Here is a 14,978-nt window from a genome sequence, read left to right on the forward strand (position 1 = left end):
CAGGGTGATTTATTTCATCTCTCTCCTTTACATTTGCAATTCTGCATAATACAAGTTTTTAAAAAGGTAAAAGCACCTAAAGACAAAACATTTCAAAGACTATGACTTCAGGCCATTGATTATGTAAGACAAAGCCAGGCATCTCTAACCAGTGGTTCTCAAACTTGGTGTATATCAAAATCTCCTGGTAAGCTAATAAAGACTAGGAAGACCCAGGCTAGCTGAAGTTGAATAGGGCCTGGGCCTTGTATTTTTAACAAGTTTCCAGGTGATGTTTGTACCAATCAAAGTTTGAGAACCATGGCTCTAACACTCCATATGCAAAGCCACGCTCACCACACAGGCTTGGCAGAGCTGGGAATCTGGGGAGAGCCAAGAATATAACGGTGATCAAAACATGCTCTCTTCCTTCCAGAAACATACACTCTATCATGAAACGGAAGAGAAGGAAGTACAAAGGGAGTAAAAGGAGGAAAGCACAGAAAAAAAGGAAGGATGGGGGAGGGGTGAGTAGTTGGTAACGAGGAGTAGAGAAGGGAAATACATGAGCAGAGTTTCATCTGCCATTGACTCAAAAAGCACATAACCATTTTTTAAAATCCACTTGGTTAAACCTATATTATTTCTAATCTCTGACTGTAAATCATCAATGAATCACAATACTGAAATACCTAGTTTCCATTAACAGAAGTTATCCTGTATACCAATTTAAACTTACATATTCATGTGTGTGTGTGTATATGTGCGTGTGTGTGTATATATATATATATACATATATATATATAATATGATACATATAATCTCAGCCTATTTCATTCAATATTTTACCTAGAGATTTTCTAAATTTTCTTCTTGAGTTTCCTAAAGACTCCAATATTTCACTTAATCGTAATGTGACCTCTGCCACCACTACAATGTCAACGTCTTCCATTTTACCGCAGTGAATTACTTCATTTATCTGCCACAGAAGATAAACCCACTAAAAAGAGAAAATATAAAGCAAAATCAAATTAAAATATATTACATTGTAGAAAGAGGCACACTGTTCAAAACAGTACTTCCTTAAAACCACCATCTTCTAATCATATGAAAAGGTTATACAGGTACCCCCACCTTATCAGTGCATCTTAATTATAAATGGTATAAAGTTCAATGGTCCAATTATATTTAATAATCAGTGTGTTTATGTAAATTCATAAAGAAGATTCACTTAAGCTCATGGTCTGCACGTCGATAGCCATAATGGAAAATTTATCACGTTATTTTTAAATATCAGTGAAGATTTTGTACATCAGTCAAGACTATCCTCGAAATTCTCATTCCCCTTTCTAAAGGGGGCTGTCATGATCACTAGCAAAGTCCTCCAAAATAGTGAGGGGGAAAGGTGCTTCAGGTTCCGCGATAGGTGCCTCAAACACTGTCTTTCATGCCTATATCCCCAAAGCTTAGCACATAAAATTAGCCATCACACTCTGGGAGCTAAGACAAGAAAACAATATTTATGCACACACATCATTACTTCATCAGAGAACATGACAAAATCATGCCCATGAATCCTAATGTAGCAAATCTTAGGGGGCCTTGGCATCACAGGAGACTGTGTTTTTGCTAAAATATTTTCTCCTAAGTTTCCGGATTATAATAGTCACCTACTCAACTTTTTCCTCCCATGAAGTAGCTCTTTAAAATAGTCTAAATGTATCATTGCAGAAAAAAGCCCTTAAACTCCTTATTTATTTGTATTTTCTAATATTAACCTTCTTAAAAATTTATCCAAGCTCATGTGACTTTAGACACACTATATTCCTTCCTTGGAAACCTGAAACAACTCCCCACTCCCCAAAACTAAATTGGGGCAGATGTACAGGGAGTATACTTAAAAGCTCACTCAGCAATACATTTTAGAAAACAGTAGTTATATAGGCAGATAAATAGGGAAAATTTAGATTTGAAATGTATATCACAATTTAAATTAATAATAACAAAAAAACATGTGAAAGGAAACAAAAAGCAATACTTTATTAGTACTGATTTTCTCGATGAATTTTGTACAGTCATTTCTAGGTATATTGATCCGCTGAATTCCTAATTTACATTTCTGCCACAGGAACATTATCACATCCACAACGATTTCTTTATCAGGCTGAACTTCCTGAAAATAAAAGTGGCAAAGTGAATTAATAAGAAAAATAAGACATATAGATATATAACATTTAATGTGTGTCAGGCAACATTCTAAGAGCTTTATACAGAGCGTGCCAAAAAAAATGTATACACATTTAAAGAAAGGAAAAAACTATTAAAATTGTAATACTTAATATATACCAATAACAAAAGATGAACACAAGTCACGTTTGACTTCTGCAATTACAAGAGGTGCTCAAAGTGGTTACCATCAGCATCCAGACACTTCTGATTACAGCGAACTACTGCTTGAGCAACATTGACCAAAGTTGCCACTTGTATACATTTTTTTTGGCATCCCCGTTATATACTGCAATGGACTGAATATTTGTGTCTTCAAATTCCTATGCTGAAATCCAAACTCCCAACATGATCCCATTAGGCGGTGGGCACTTTAGGAGTTAATTAGGCATGAAGGTGAAGCCTTCGTGAATGGGATTAGTGCCCTTATAGAAAGGACCCTCAGAGTCTCTCGCTGTCTTTTTATCAAGTGGGGACACAGCAAGAAGACAGCTATTTATATACCAGGAGGCGAGCCCTGACCGAACACCAAATCTGCCAGTTTCTTGATCTTGGATTTCTCAGCCTCCACAACTGTAAGAAATAAATGTTTGTTGTTGAAGTCACCCAGTGGCATTTTTGTTACAGCAACCTGAACGGACTAAGACATATACCAAATCATTTCATCCTCATAACAACCTATGAGAGGAGTACTATCTCATCAACCCCACTTTACTGTTACTATCATCCCCACTGTACAGATGAGCAAGCTGAAGCACAAGATGATTGTCTTTTTCCCAAGAAGAAATGACAGAAAATAGCAGAGCCAGAATTCAGACCCATGCAGTCTAACTCCAGAGACCTTACTCTTAACAAATGCTCTAGGCTACTTCTGTCTCTCTAAGAAGAAAAGTCTCAAACATTGTTAGGCAAGTATATAAACCAATTAGTTCTATCCAAATTTGAAATGTTTATATAGTTCTTTCTTTTTAAAATATCTATATTACAGGGCAGCCAGATGGCTCAGTTGGTTAGAGTACCAGCTCTCAACAACAAGGTTGTCGGTTCAATTCCTACATGGGATAGTGGGCTGCACCCCCTACAACTAAAAATTGAAAACGGGGGGGTGGGGGATGAGGGTGAGGGGGATCAAATGTATGGTGATGGAAGGGGAGCGGACTCTGGGTGGTGAACACACAGTGTGATCTATGGATGATGTGATACAGAATTGCACACCTGAAATCTACGTAATTTTACTAACAATTGTCACCCTAATAAATTTAAAAAATAAAATTAAAAAAAAAAAAGAAAACGGTGACTGGACTTGGAGCTGAGCTGCACCCCCTACAACTAGATTGAAGGACAACGACTTGGAGCTGATGGGCCCTGGAGAAACACACTGTCCCCCAATATTCCCAAATAAAAATTTTTTTAAAAATATGTATTGTAATAATAAAGAATGGGGCAGGGAGGAGGGTTGAACTAGCAAGGGGAGAGGGAATAGAAGCTGGGAAAGGAAATAAACCAGGGATAAGAGACATGAAGAAACTAAACAAACCAGGGATAAGAGACTTGAAGAAACTAAACAGAAAGTCACATTGGTATCAATAGATGACCCAGAATGAGTTACTTGGCTTTTTTCAAAAGAAATGTAAAGTTACTCATTATATCTGATCTAGAAAGATAACGAGTTTATGATCATAACATATGAAACTTTAAGCTCCTTTGGAGCACCTCTAGGATTTAATTTGTATATTTGTATATGTAGCACCTTAGTACAGTGTTTGGGAACATAACAGAGATGAATAAATGTTTCTTGAATTGAACTGAACTAAATTAAGATATGCACGATTTTTTAAAAAGCAGATAGCTGAAAATTCCTTGCTCTTTTCAGCCTTGATTGAAATTTTTTGGTTTAGTTCTCCCGCTATAATCGTTATATTTGCTACTAAATACCTTTCTTTCAAAAATTAAATAACTGTCACATATTATAACATAATCGAATAAACCCAGAAGAAATAGAAAATACTATAACAGTAGAACTTCTCAAGTCCCTTACTATGTGTTACTTATTTGAACAAAAGTTAATACACAGTGTTCTATAATTGTGGTTTTCAAACTTCTTTATAACAGTAAAATCAAACTTTCAAATGAAATTCCATCAGAACCTCAACTAATAAAAATAGATTAGGGTGTTACTATGAAATCTGGGCTCCTGAGGAACCTCAGAGAAAACTGGGGATCCCTGGCATTCAGTTTTAAAATCAGTGCTGTATTAGTTTTCCTTAAACATTCATACCCATAAAAAAGTCATTGCTAAATACGGCCATTGTGTGCAAAGGGACTCCAAATAATAAACAGACTTTGTAGTTATGGACTGAAAAGCAGTGTTTCATTAAGAATATTAACTCTTCATTAAAACCACTGCCTCATTTCTTTATTAGAAATATAGCTAGCCTAGAAATTTCCCAAAAAGTAAGACTGAGACCCAAAATGATGACAATAATAAAAAGAGACTTAAAATTACAAGTCAGGATATAACTCAATCTCTTATTCTGATGATTACAAAATATAGAATTTTGGCAAGGTGCAATTCTTGTGATATTTTAAATCAGACTATAATTGAGGTACAATAGCCTCTTTCAATCCATTTAAAAATTATCCAACATTGTTATTTCACCTGGGGAGAGGTGCAGACACAGGAATACAAGGTTGCTGCTAAATGGAAAATGTCTTCTGAATATCCATAAGTCTTCATACAAGATTCTCAATTCATAAAGTAAAAGAAAATGAAACCAAAAAAAAATCAATTACAAAATTTCAAATAGAAAAGGCACAGAAACATAGCAATTGTACAAAAATGACACAAATGATATCTAGGATCCTGCAAGATCTGGCGCCCAGCTATTGCTCTGACTTCATCTCCTCCATATTCTCAGATTCTATGATCACCACCAGTGCACTCCACTCATACATGCCTCCTTGCTGTTCCTTCAACAACCAAGCACATGCTCACCTCAGGATCTTTGCACTTCCTGCTCCCACTACCTTGAACATTCTCTCACCTCACCCATAAAGAGCATATTTTATCAGATAAAATTATACTAATTATTCAAAAAGGCAAATAAATACTCACCATGAAAAGCAATTCTTTTAATGTAAAACGCTGACTGTTCTTCTCTGTAGTTTTCCAAAGGAAAAATCAAACCTTTGTTCCTCTTCACATTGATTAAAGGTTCTATTGCAATAAGAAGAGTTAAATCCTTCTCTGCTTTCTTTGACTCTGGATCATCCTGTCTCTAAGAAAATTATATCCCATAAGTTAATTAGTAATTCAGTATCATCCTAATAAAACAAATTAATGGTTTTGCATATATTACCTGGAGAAAATCAATAAGCTGCCCAGATGATGATTCAAATAAACTCCATTCCTCATAGGTAAAAGCTAATTTTATAAATTTCACAGCAGCATCCATAGAAATACCATTTTTTCTATTTATAATAAGTTCCAGAAGAGATGTTTGTGGAAAACCAAGCATTCCATCTGTACCAATATTTGACACTAGGAAAGGAAAGAGAGAGGTTTGAATGTTATTCATACAAATAAATAGCTACTAAATATTAACCATCAGCTACTACCAGGCACTAGGGAAACGATGGAAAAGAAAGACAATCCAGGCCTTCACCGAGTTTACACTCTTGTGGGGGAAAGAAGAAATCTCAGTGGGCAAATTCAGGGTGTCATGGGGACAAAGTGGAAGGGCATCAAACATATAGGCTTAGGATAGGAGAGCAGTCAAGGAAGGCTATTCATGGAGTGTCAAACATATTCATAGAGTTAACTAGTCAGATAGGCAGCTACATATTACAAATAGAAAGCTCAAGAGAGAAATCTAAAAGAGGAATATAACTTTCAGAGTCATCATTATATAGCCATAGTAAATGGTAGGATCAGCAACAGACAACGTACAGCTGCCTAAGACAGAACACTAAGGAACACCAATATGTAAGAGAAGGGCAGAAGGAGAAACAGTGGCAAATAAAAATGTTTAGAAAGAAAGGACTAGTCAACAGCAACAAATACTACAGAGAGTAAAGGGTTGCACTGAAAAGTGACCCTTGGATTGAGCAATAAGGAGACCATCATGGCATTCTCAGTAGAGTGCTGGGGACAGAAGACTGCTTACGTACAAGAAGGAAGAAAAAAAATTGGAACAGTGAAAATAGACAATTCCTTCAATAAATCTGATTCTAATAAGAGGAAGAAACACAGGGAAGAAGCTGAAAGAGGACAAGGAATGAAGCGATAGTTCGGAAAGAGTAGGCTTAAAGACCTAAAGAGGAAGAGAAGAAACATATGATTTTTAGTAAGAGACAGTGGAAAGGATGGGTGCAGACAAAGATAAATCTTCAGATTTGGGTGAAGGATGTCAAGGAAACTCTCATCTGAGATCTTGTATTTTCCTGTGAAGATGATCCCAAACTGTGGCACAGAGACTCCCTGCCCTCACACAGGTGTGTGCCCGCAAATGCAAGCGCATGCACACACATCCTAAGCTCACTTAGAAGCACACAGGCTAAGGCCTAAGTCTTAGCTTTCATCCCTCCTCCCAGGCGGACTCTCTAGCCAAGTCAGCTGATGTTCCAAGGCAACAGAAGGTAAAGTAAACTCATGAGAAAAGAAAATTAAAAGCACAAACACCTTGAAACAAAGACTACAAATGACAACAACATCTTTTACCAGAGGAAGCATAAAAATGGAACAGAGTGAACCACAGCTTAAGCTTAATAAGTATTCTCGCAAAGAAATAAGAGAAGATATATTAGAGATAAGAAGCAAGAATATACTGCTATAAAAGAGAATCAAATGGGTACTAAGAATAAAATATATTATTAGTGAAACAAAGAATTCAATAGATGGACAGAATAGAGCAGCGAGAACCAAAGAACAAATTAGTGACCTGGAAAATCAGATTGAGAAACCTTACCAGAAGGCAATAGAAAGGAATAAAGAGATTAAAAATAATGAAATAAATAAGATGTGGAGAATGGAAGTGTTAACATTTATCTATTAGGACCCATGGAGAATTAAGAAAAGTAAACGTAAGTGAAGTAATGAAGAAGTAACATGAAAAAATTAAAGAAAGATGTAAGACCTCAAAGTACTGCCTGTACTACTAAATCCACCCCTACATCCAATATAATGAAATGTAAGAACATCATAGGAAAGAAAAAATATAAAAGCTAAATCCAGGGCAAGCCGGTTGGCTCAATTGGTTAGAGTGCAGTGCTCATAACACCAAGGTCACCAGTTCAATTCCCACATGGGCCTCTGAGCTGTGCCCTCCACACCTAAATTGAAAACAATGACTTGACTTGAGCTGACGGGTCCTGGAAAAACACACTGTTCCCCAATATTCCAAAATAAAATAAAATAAAATATAAAATAAAACATAAAATAAAAGCTAAATCCATAAAACAACAAGATTTAAACTGACTTCTCAACACCATATAGCTGGCTCTTGGCCCTTAGCCGTTGGGCCTTTGAGCATTTGACCCACGGCCTGCTCCTAACCCTTTGGAAATATACTTTCTCTTCTAATAATGGCCATTGAGCCACTGCCTTCTGCTCAAGCCTACTTCTATCTCTTTGAAGTGTACTTTTTCTTCTAATAAACTGCTCTTTCACCATAAAAAAAGAAAAGAAAAAACACCATATGAAAGATTGTAGGGAAATATTTTTAAAATTTTAAAAGAAACAAACTTTTAAGCAAAATATTATATCCAGATAAACTATTTCAAAGTTCTTAGAGTTTACATTTCAGCAAAAAGAAATTAATTTAGAAAGAAGCAGTGGAAAATGGGAAGTAAGGATGAAGAAAACAGGTTAATAAATGTATTTACTGTCTTAAAAAGTAATGACTAGGACTTGTATTAAGAACATACAAAGAACTCTCAAAACTCAACAGAAAAAATAAACAATCTAATTAGAAAATGGGCAAAAATCACTGAAGAGAAAGACGGTGTAAAGATGGCAAATGAAAAGATAAGCACATAAAAGGATATTCAGCATCATTAGCTATCAGGGAAGAGCAAATTAAAGCCACAATGAAATATCACTACATAATTCTCCAAATGGCTAAAAGAAAAAGAAAAAATCATGGTACTACCAAATATTGTTAAGGATGAAACTGGATCATCATACATTGCTTGTGGAAATGTAAAATGTAGTCATCCTTGAAAATAGTATGGCATTTCTTACAAAACTAAATATATACTTAACATATGATCCAGCAATTGTACCTTGAGCATTTCTCCCAGAGAAATGAAAACTCATGTTCACACAAAGACCTGTACTCAAATATTCACAGTAGCTTCATTCCTGAGACAAAAACTGGAAACAACTCAAATGTCCTTCGACAGGTGAATGGTTAAACAAACTGTGATATACCCACAACATAGAATACTACTCTGCAACATTAAGAAGTGAATTATTAATACACATAACACCTTCGATACATCTCAAGGGAATTATACTGAGTGAAAAGCACACATATAGTCACCTAGTTTATGACAAAGGGATAGTATAGCAAATAGGGAAAGGAAGGTGTCCTCAACAAATGGTACTGTGTCAACTGGATATTATATTGAAACAAATAAAACTTGATTCCTACCTCATACCAACAAAAAAAGATCCAAATTTAAGCCTAATGTTAGAGGTAAAATAATAAAGTTTCTAGAAGAAAGCATAGAAATATATCCTTATGACATTAGGGTAGCAGACATTTCTTAAACATGAATGACACAAAAATGGTTAACTATAAAGGATATACTGATAAATGGCCTACATTAAAATTAAGAATTCCTGTTACGATTAGAGACTAAATAAAAAAGTGAACCAAAAAACAAAGAAACAAGTAAGCAAATCTAAACTTGGCTCTGAGCTTTGACTCTAGGTACAGGAGAAAAAAACTATTCATGGAGAATCTATACCCACAAGTCATAGATTTGGGACCCAACTTCACAACAGAATATGTGTAATATAAAGCATAGGGAAATACCATTTCATATCTACCAGACTGGCAAAATTTTAAAGTGAGAATACCAAATATTAGACAAAATAAGGAACAAGGGGAACTCTCATTCACTGCTCTTGAACATCAACTTTGGAAAGCAATTTTGCATTATCTGGTAAAGTCATAGATATACATCCTATGCAACGTTGATTTCATTCCACTACTAAGTATGTAAATACTTGAAAACCCCATGAGCCTTTGCTTTAAGAAACATGTATAAGAATGGTCTTTGCAATATAAATATAACAACCCCAAACTGGAAGCAGTTCAGATCCATTCACAGATGACTAGACCAAGTGGAAGATTCATACAATGGAGTACTACAGCAGAGAAAATGAATGAATTATAGCTACAGATCCTAGTACAAACATAATATAGAGTAACAAAAACCCCAATACATACATTAAGATTGCATTTGCCTTCACAGTCTTACCATATATTATAAAGATAAAACCAGGATCAGGTCCCTACTGACCCAAATCCTATATCCAGGTTATAAGTTCTTTAGACCAAGAACTATATTCACAGTTGTACCCACAAAACCTAGGAGACCACCAGATATAAAGAAGATACCCAGTAGATAATTGTTGAATGAATGAATGAATGAATAATGAATGAATTTTGGACACAAAAAACAAAACAAAACTAAAAGAATTCCTGTTCCTTAACAGCTATAATTCGGAGAATGAAAAGGCAAGCCACCAAATGAGAAAAGATGTTTCCAATACATGTAGTCAGTAAAAGAATTGCATCTGGAATCTATCAAGAATTCTTTAAACCAGTAAGAAAAAAGCAAACAGCCCAATAGAAAAATGGGGAAAAGATCTTGGTTTGCAAACTGGCTCCCATACATGCAGGTCACAGAGAGATCAAAGAAAGAGGCAGACCTTCAGATGGGTAGGTGGCAGTTTTAATAAGCAAGGGAACTTACATCTGAGGCTTGTCTTAGGTAGTTGCGAGACCAGTAGATTTCCACATCCGCCCACCAAAAGTTTATAGGGAGGATTTAACTAACAGGGTCAGTCACATATACTGTCCAGATGGTCCCTACAGCACCTTACTCTCTCAAAGTTATGTCTTTGAAATGGCTACTAATGTGAACATAGTAGGCAGGACCTGTACATTGCAAGGACAGGGTAGGGGGAAGGAGCCTCTAATGGCCCAGGTCGAGTTCACAGGTCAACTGTAGTCACATCCTCTTGATGACCTCCTCCAACAGATCTGAACCTACACTTCACAACAGGATATCCAAATGGTAAAGAAATGTATGAAAAGGTGCTCAACTTCAGCAGTTATCAGAGAAACGCAAATGTATTCCATCATGGAATACTACTGAATTCACACAACAATGGACAAAATAAAAAAGACACAAATCTAAATATCAGAATCTGGAGCAATTAGAACTCTCATGTAATGCTGATGGGAGTGTAAAAATTTACTCAGAAAAAATCACTTTGGAAAGCAATATGGGCTAAAGTAAAATATACGCATACACTATGTTGTAACAAAATTCCACACCAACAGAAATGCACAACAGATGATGTTAACACATCTCTCTCATCAAAATAAACAGGCCAAAAAAATAGTAGGAATAAAGAAAATTTAACTACATTATTTACAAACTATATATATAAAGCAACGTACCCAACAACAAAGAATACATAATCTTTTCAAATACATACAGGCTATTTACCAAAACTGACCACAAATTAGGCTATAAACACATCTCAACAAATTTCAATGGTTTCAAATACTACAGAACATGTTTATGACCACAGTATAATTAAGCTAGAAATCAGTAATAAAAAAATAATTAGAATGTTTCTACATGTTTTGACTCATGCATGACCCATATAGCACAGAAGAAGTCATAATGGGAATTAAAAAATATTCTTAACTAAATGGTAGTGTGGTAAGATAAAGCAAAATTTCAGGTACATAGCTACAGATGCATTTAGAGAGAAGTGTCTTAATATATACATATTAATTAAGGGTAAATCCTGAAAATCGATGATCTAAACCTCCAACTCAATCATTTTTTTTAAATCAGCAAAATAAAACCAAGAAAAATAAATTAAAGGAAATAAGAAAAAAACAAAATAATATGAAAAACAAATATACAATAGAGAGGCTGAACAAAGTCAACTATTCCTCAAAAAGACTAATGAAATTGTAGACTCCTAGTGCAACCAGTGAAATGAGAGAAAAGGCAAAATGACAACTATCAAGAAAGAAAAAAGGGCCTCCACTGCAGATCTTACAGATGTTAACAAGATCATAATGAGATTTTTAAAATTTAATTAAAATTAGAAAATATTAGATAAAAACAAAAATCGCCAAGGAAAGTGCAATTTATCAAACAGATAGAAGATTTTTTTAATGAAAAGAAAGCCTAAATCATTTTACATCTATGAAAGAAATTTAATCCATAGTTAAAAATCTTTCCACAAAGAAAATTAGGTCCAAATGGCTTAACCAGTAAAGTCAACCAAACATTTAGAAAAAAAATGACACCAATTTAACACAAATTGTTCCAGGTAATAGAGGAAGAGGGTGTACATCTTAACTCTTTTTAAAAGGCCAACATGACCTTGATAGTAAAACCTAAAAAGGACATTACAAGGAAGGAAAATCTTGCTCATGAACAGAGAGGCAGAAATATTAAACATTAGCCAAAAAAAAAACCCAATATATCAAAAGGATTATCCTCACCTCTACACTAGGGTTATTCCCAAAATACACAGTGATTAAAAATTAGATAAGTTATCAATGAAATTCACCATATTAACAGAAATAAAAGAGAAAAGCCCTTGATCAACTCAATAAATCTCATTAAATCCAGAAAAAGCTTTGGATGAAATTCAACTACTCAGGGTTTAAAACAAACAAATAAAACTATTAGCAAAACAAGAATAAAACCAAACTCCTTAGTCTGTAAAAGAGTATCTAAAAAAAATCCTTTAACAAGTATCAAAATTAGTGGGAAGTGTTGAAAGCTTTCCATTAGAGATCATAAATGAGACAAGGATATCTGCTCTCACTTCCATTCCATGTTTTATTGGAGATCACATTCAGTGCAATAAGCCAAGAAATGTAAGAAAAAAGAAATAAAAACTTTTAAGAATTAGAAAGAAATATAATTGTCATTATTTACAGATGATTGTATACATAAAAAATCCAAAAGGAAATCTACTAATAAATTATTTGAATTATCAATTGAGTTTAGCAAGTTTTCTCAATTCAAAATCAATAAAAATTGGATATGAGTTTATGGATGGACTACCACACTAAAAACTTATCTTACTCCTGTTCTACAATACAATCTTATCTATCTCAACAAGTTACTTACTTATCAAAAGTTCTTTTCCTGCTATAAACAGTTCTGAGACAACATCACGAACTTCTACTTCATCTGTAACAACAGGTCCAGTTTGTAGTGTTCGCCGATTTGAATCAGAAAGAGCTTCCAAGACAGCCAGAAACTGGGATGCAGTGCTATCAAACATCTCATCCAACAACCGTTCTGTGACAGTACGTGGCCATGGCAACTAGAATTCAAAAAAAAAAAAAAAATACAGTCCATTTTTTAAAAGTTCTACAATATCTGATATTACATGGCAAAGATAAGTAAGACATGCTTAACCAATGTTAAAAGAAAGACTGGTTGGCCTATCAATGAGATGGCTGCTTTTATGATTTTCATTTTTTTGAGGTGTCATTCCAGACTCCATTAAAGTTCATGTCATGCTGCCATTATATCAAAGACTTTGGTATTTCTTTGTGGTTTTTTTTTTTAATTTATTTATTTATTTTTTAAATTTATTGGGGTGACAATTGTTAGTAAAATTACATAGATTTCCGGTGTGCAATTCTGTATCACATCATCTATAAATTACATTATGTGTTCACCATCCAGAGTCAGTTCTCCTTCCATCACCACATATTTGATCCCCCTTACCCTCATCTCCCACCCCCCAACTCCCTTACCCTCTGGTAACCACTAAATTACGTTCCCCAGATTAATTTTCAAACCCCGTGGCCATCTTGTGGTTACTGATTGTTTTCTAATCCCCTCACCTTCCCCTTTACCCCCACCCCCCCCGCCCATCTAGCAACCCTCAGTTTTTCCTCTTTGTCTCCAAAACTGTTTCTGATTAGTTCATTCACTTATTCTTTTCTTTAGATTCCGCATATAAGTGAGATCATATGGTACTTGTCTTTCTCTGTCTGACTTATTTCACTTAACATAATGTTCTCTAGGTCCAACCATGTTGTTGCAAATGGTAAGATTTCTTTCTTCTTTATGGCTGTGTAATACTCCATTGTATAAATGTACCACAGTTTCTTAATCCAGTCATCTACCGGAAGCATTTCGGTTGTTTCCATGTCTTAGCTATTGTGTATAGTGCTGCAATAAACATAGGAGTGCATAAAGATTTTTGAATTGGAGTTTTGGATTTCTCCGGATAGATACCTAGGAGTGGAATTACTGGATCATAGGGTAGTTCCATTTTCAGATTTTTGAGATACCTCCATACTGTTTTCCATAGTGGCTGCACCAATCTGCAATCCCATCTTTGTGTTTTTTTCCAAGGCAATATAAAAAGGCTGTTCAATACTGTCTTGTTAGGGCAGCATCAGTCTCCACAGGCTTTGTGGAATCCAAATTACACCCTTGAAGAACTGATACTAAAACTTTGGTTGTTTAAGCATCTCTCAGGAATGCTCTTCAGATTCACTGACCACATCTCCAGAGATCCAGTGGGTCTGAGTGGGACATTTTTAATAAGCACCGTAGAAAATTCTAATGCAAAAGGTCCTCAATCCCAAATGTGAGACAGTATTTTATATAAATAACTGGTTTTATGCTAGTTAACTCTGAGGAAGAGTTGACCAGAGGTATACGAATAAACTAGTAGCTGTCAAAGCCCTGTGTGCATTCCCAGGCCCTCTGCTTTGAACTGTCCCAGAATGATTTCACCTCCTTCAGATCGCTTGCCTCCACACTTTATTCTCTCTGACAAATTACCTGCTCTCTGTGTTTAGGTTACAAGAAAATAAGAAAGGTAGCTCTAGTTGGCTTTTCTAGAATCCATGTCCAGTTAGAACATACCCATCATATTCCCCATGATTCCTTTGTTTCTTTCCTGTTCTTAGGGCAAAGTCAGAAAGACAAAAAAAACAAAAGCAGGGATAAAACCCAAACAGATTACAGTAAATTTTTTTTTAAATATCATAGGAAAACTAGCAAAAAGTGGAACAGTTTATCAAAGCTATAGATGAATACTAAAGGATTTTAAAATATAAATATTTAAAAGAGCTATAAAAAAGATTTAAAGCCCAAGCAATTTAAAAAATGGATTGCTATCAAGCACGACAAGGAAAATATTAATGTCTATAAAAACAATGAGCTTATTCAAGTATATTTTAAAAATTAAAATCTCTAGTAGATAAATGTTCAAAGACTGAAAGATAATTTACAAAAAAAGGAAACAGAGTAAACACAAATATAAGGGAAAGTTTAATCCAAAAAATAAAGATAAAACAAGCCATTTTGTGAAAACTGAATTATAAAAAAGTAAAGAAATCATAGTATCAAAACGATCATTGCTTGTGGTGAAATTGGTACATACCAATTGGTTGTCCCCTTTAAGAACATACTTTGGAAATTAATTCGGCAATATATACCAAGAGAAATAAAAGTGTACCCTTTAATTT

The 14,978-nt window shown here is 34.8% G+C and overlaps 1 protein-coding gene across 1 annotated transcript in view; it reads right to left on the bottom strand.

Moving 5' to 3' along the window:
• Positions 1 to 14,978, bottom strand: part of CFAP54 (cilia and flagella associated protein 54) — a 253,643-nt gene that overhangs the window by 207,557 nt on the left and 31,108 nt on the right. Inside the window, exons 9-14 of the mRNA XM_033116208.1 lie at positions 12,610 to 12,808; positions 5,565 to 5,746; positions 5,321 to 5,483; positions 4,865 to 4,950; positions 2,018 to 2,152; positions 829 to 979 (exon numbers count right to left, since the gene is read on the bottom strand). Coding sequence (XP_032972099.1) covers positions 829 to 979; positions 2,018 to 2,152; positions 4,865 to 4,950; positions 5,321 to 5,483; positions 5,565 to 5,746; positions 12,610 to 12,808 — 916 coding nt within the window. The remainder of the gene's footprint in view (positions 1 to 828; positions 980 to 2,017; positions 2,153 to 4,864; positions 4,951 to 5,320; positions 5,484 to 5,564; positions 5,747 to 12,609; positions 12,809 to 14,978) is intronic.

This window comes from Rhinolophus ferrumequinum, chromosome 10, assembly GCF_004115265.2.
Source record: "Rhinolophus ferrumequinum isolate MPI-CBG mRhiFer1 chromosome 10, mRhiFer1_v1.p, whole genome shotgun sequence".
NCBI classification, from domain to species: domain Eukaryota; kingdom Metazoa; phylum Chordata; class Mammalia; order Chiroptera; family Rhinolophidae; genus Rhinolophus; species Rhinolophus ferrumequinum.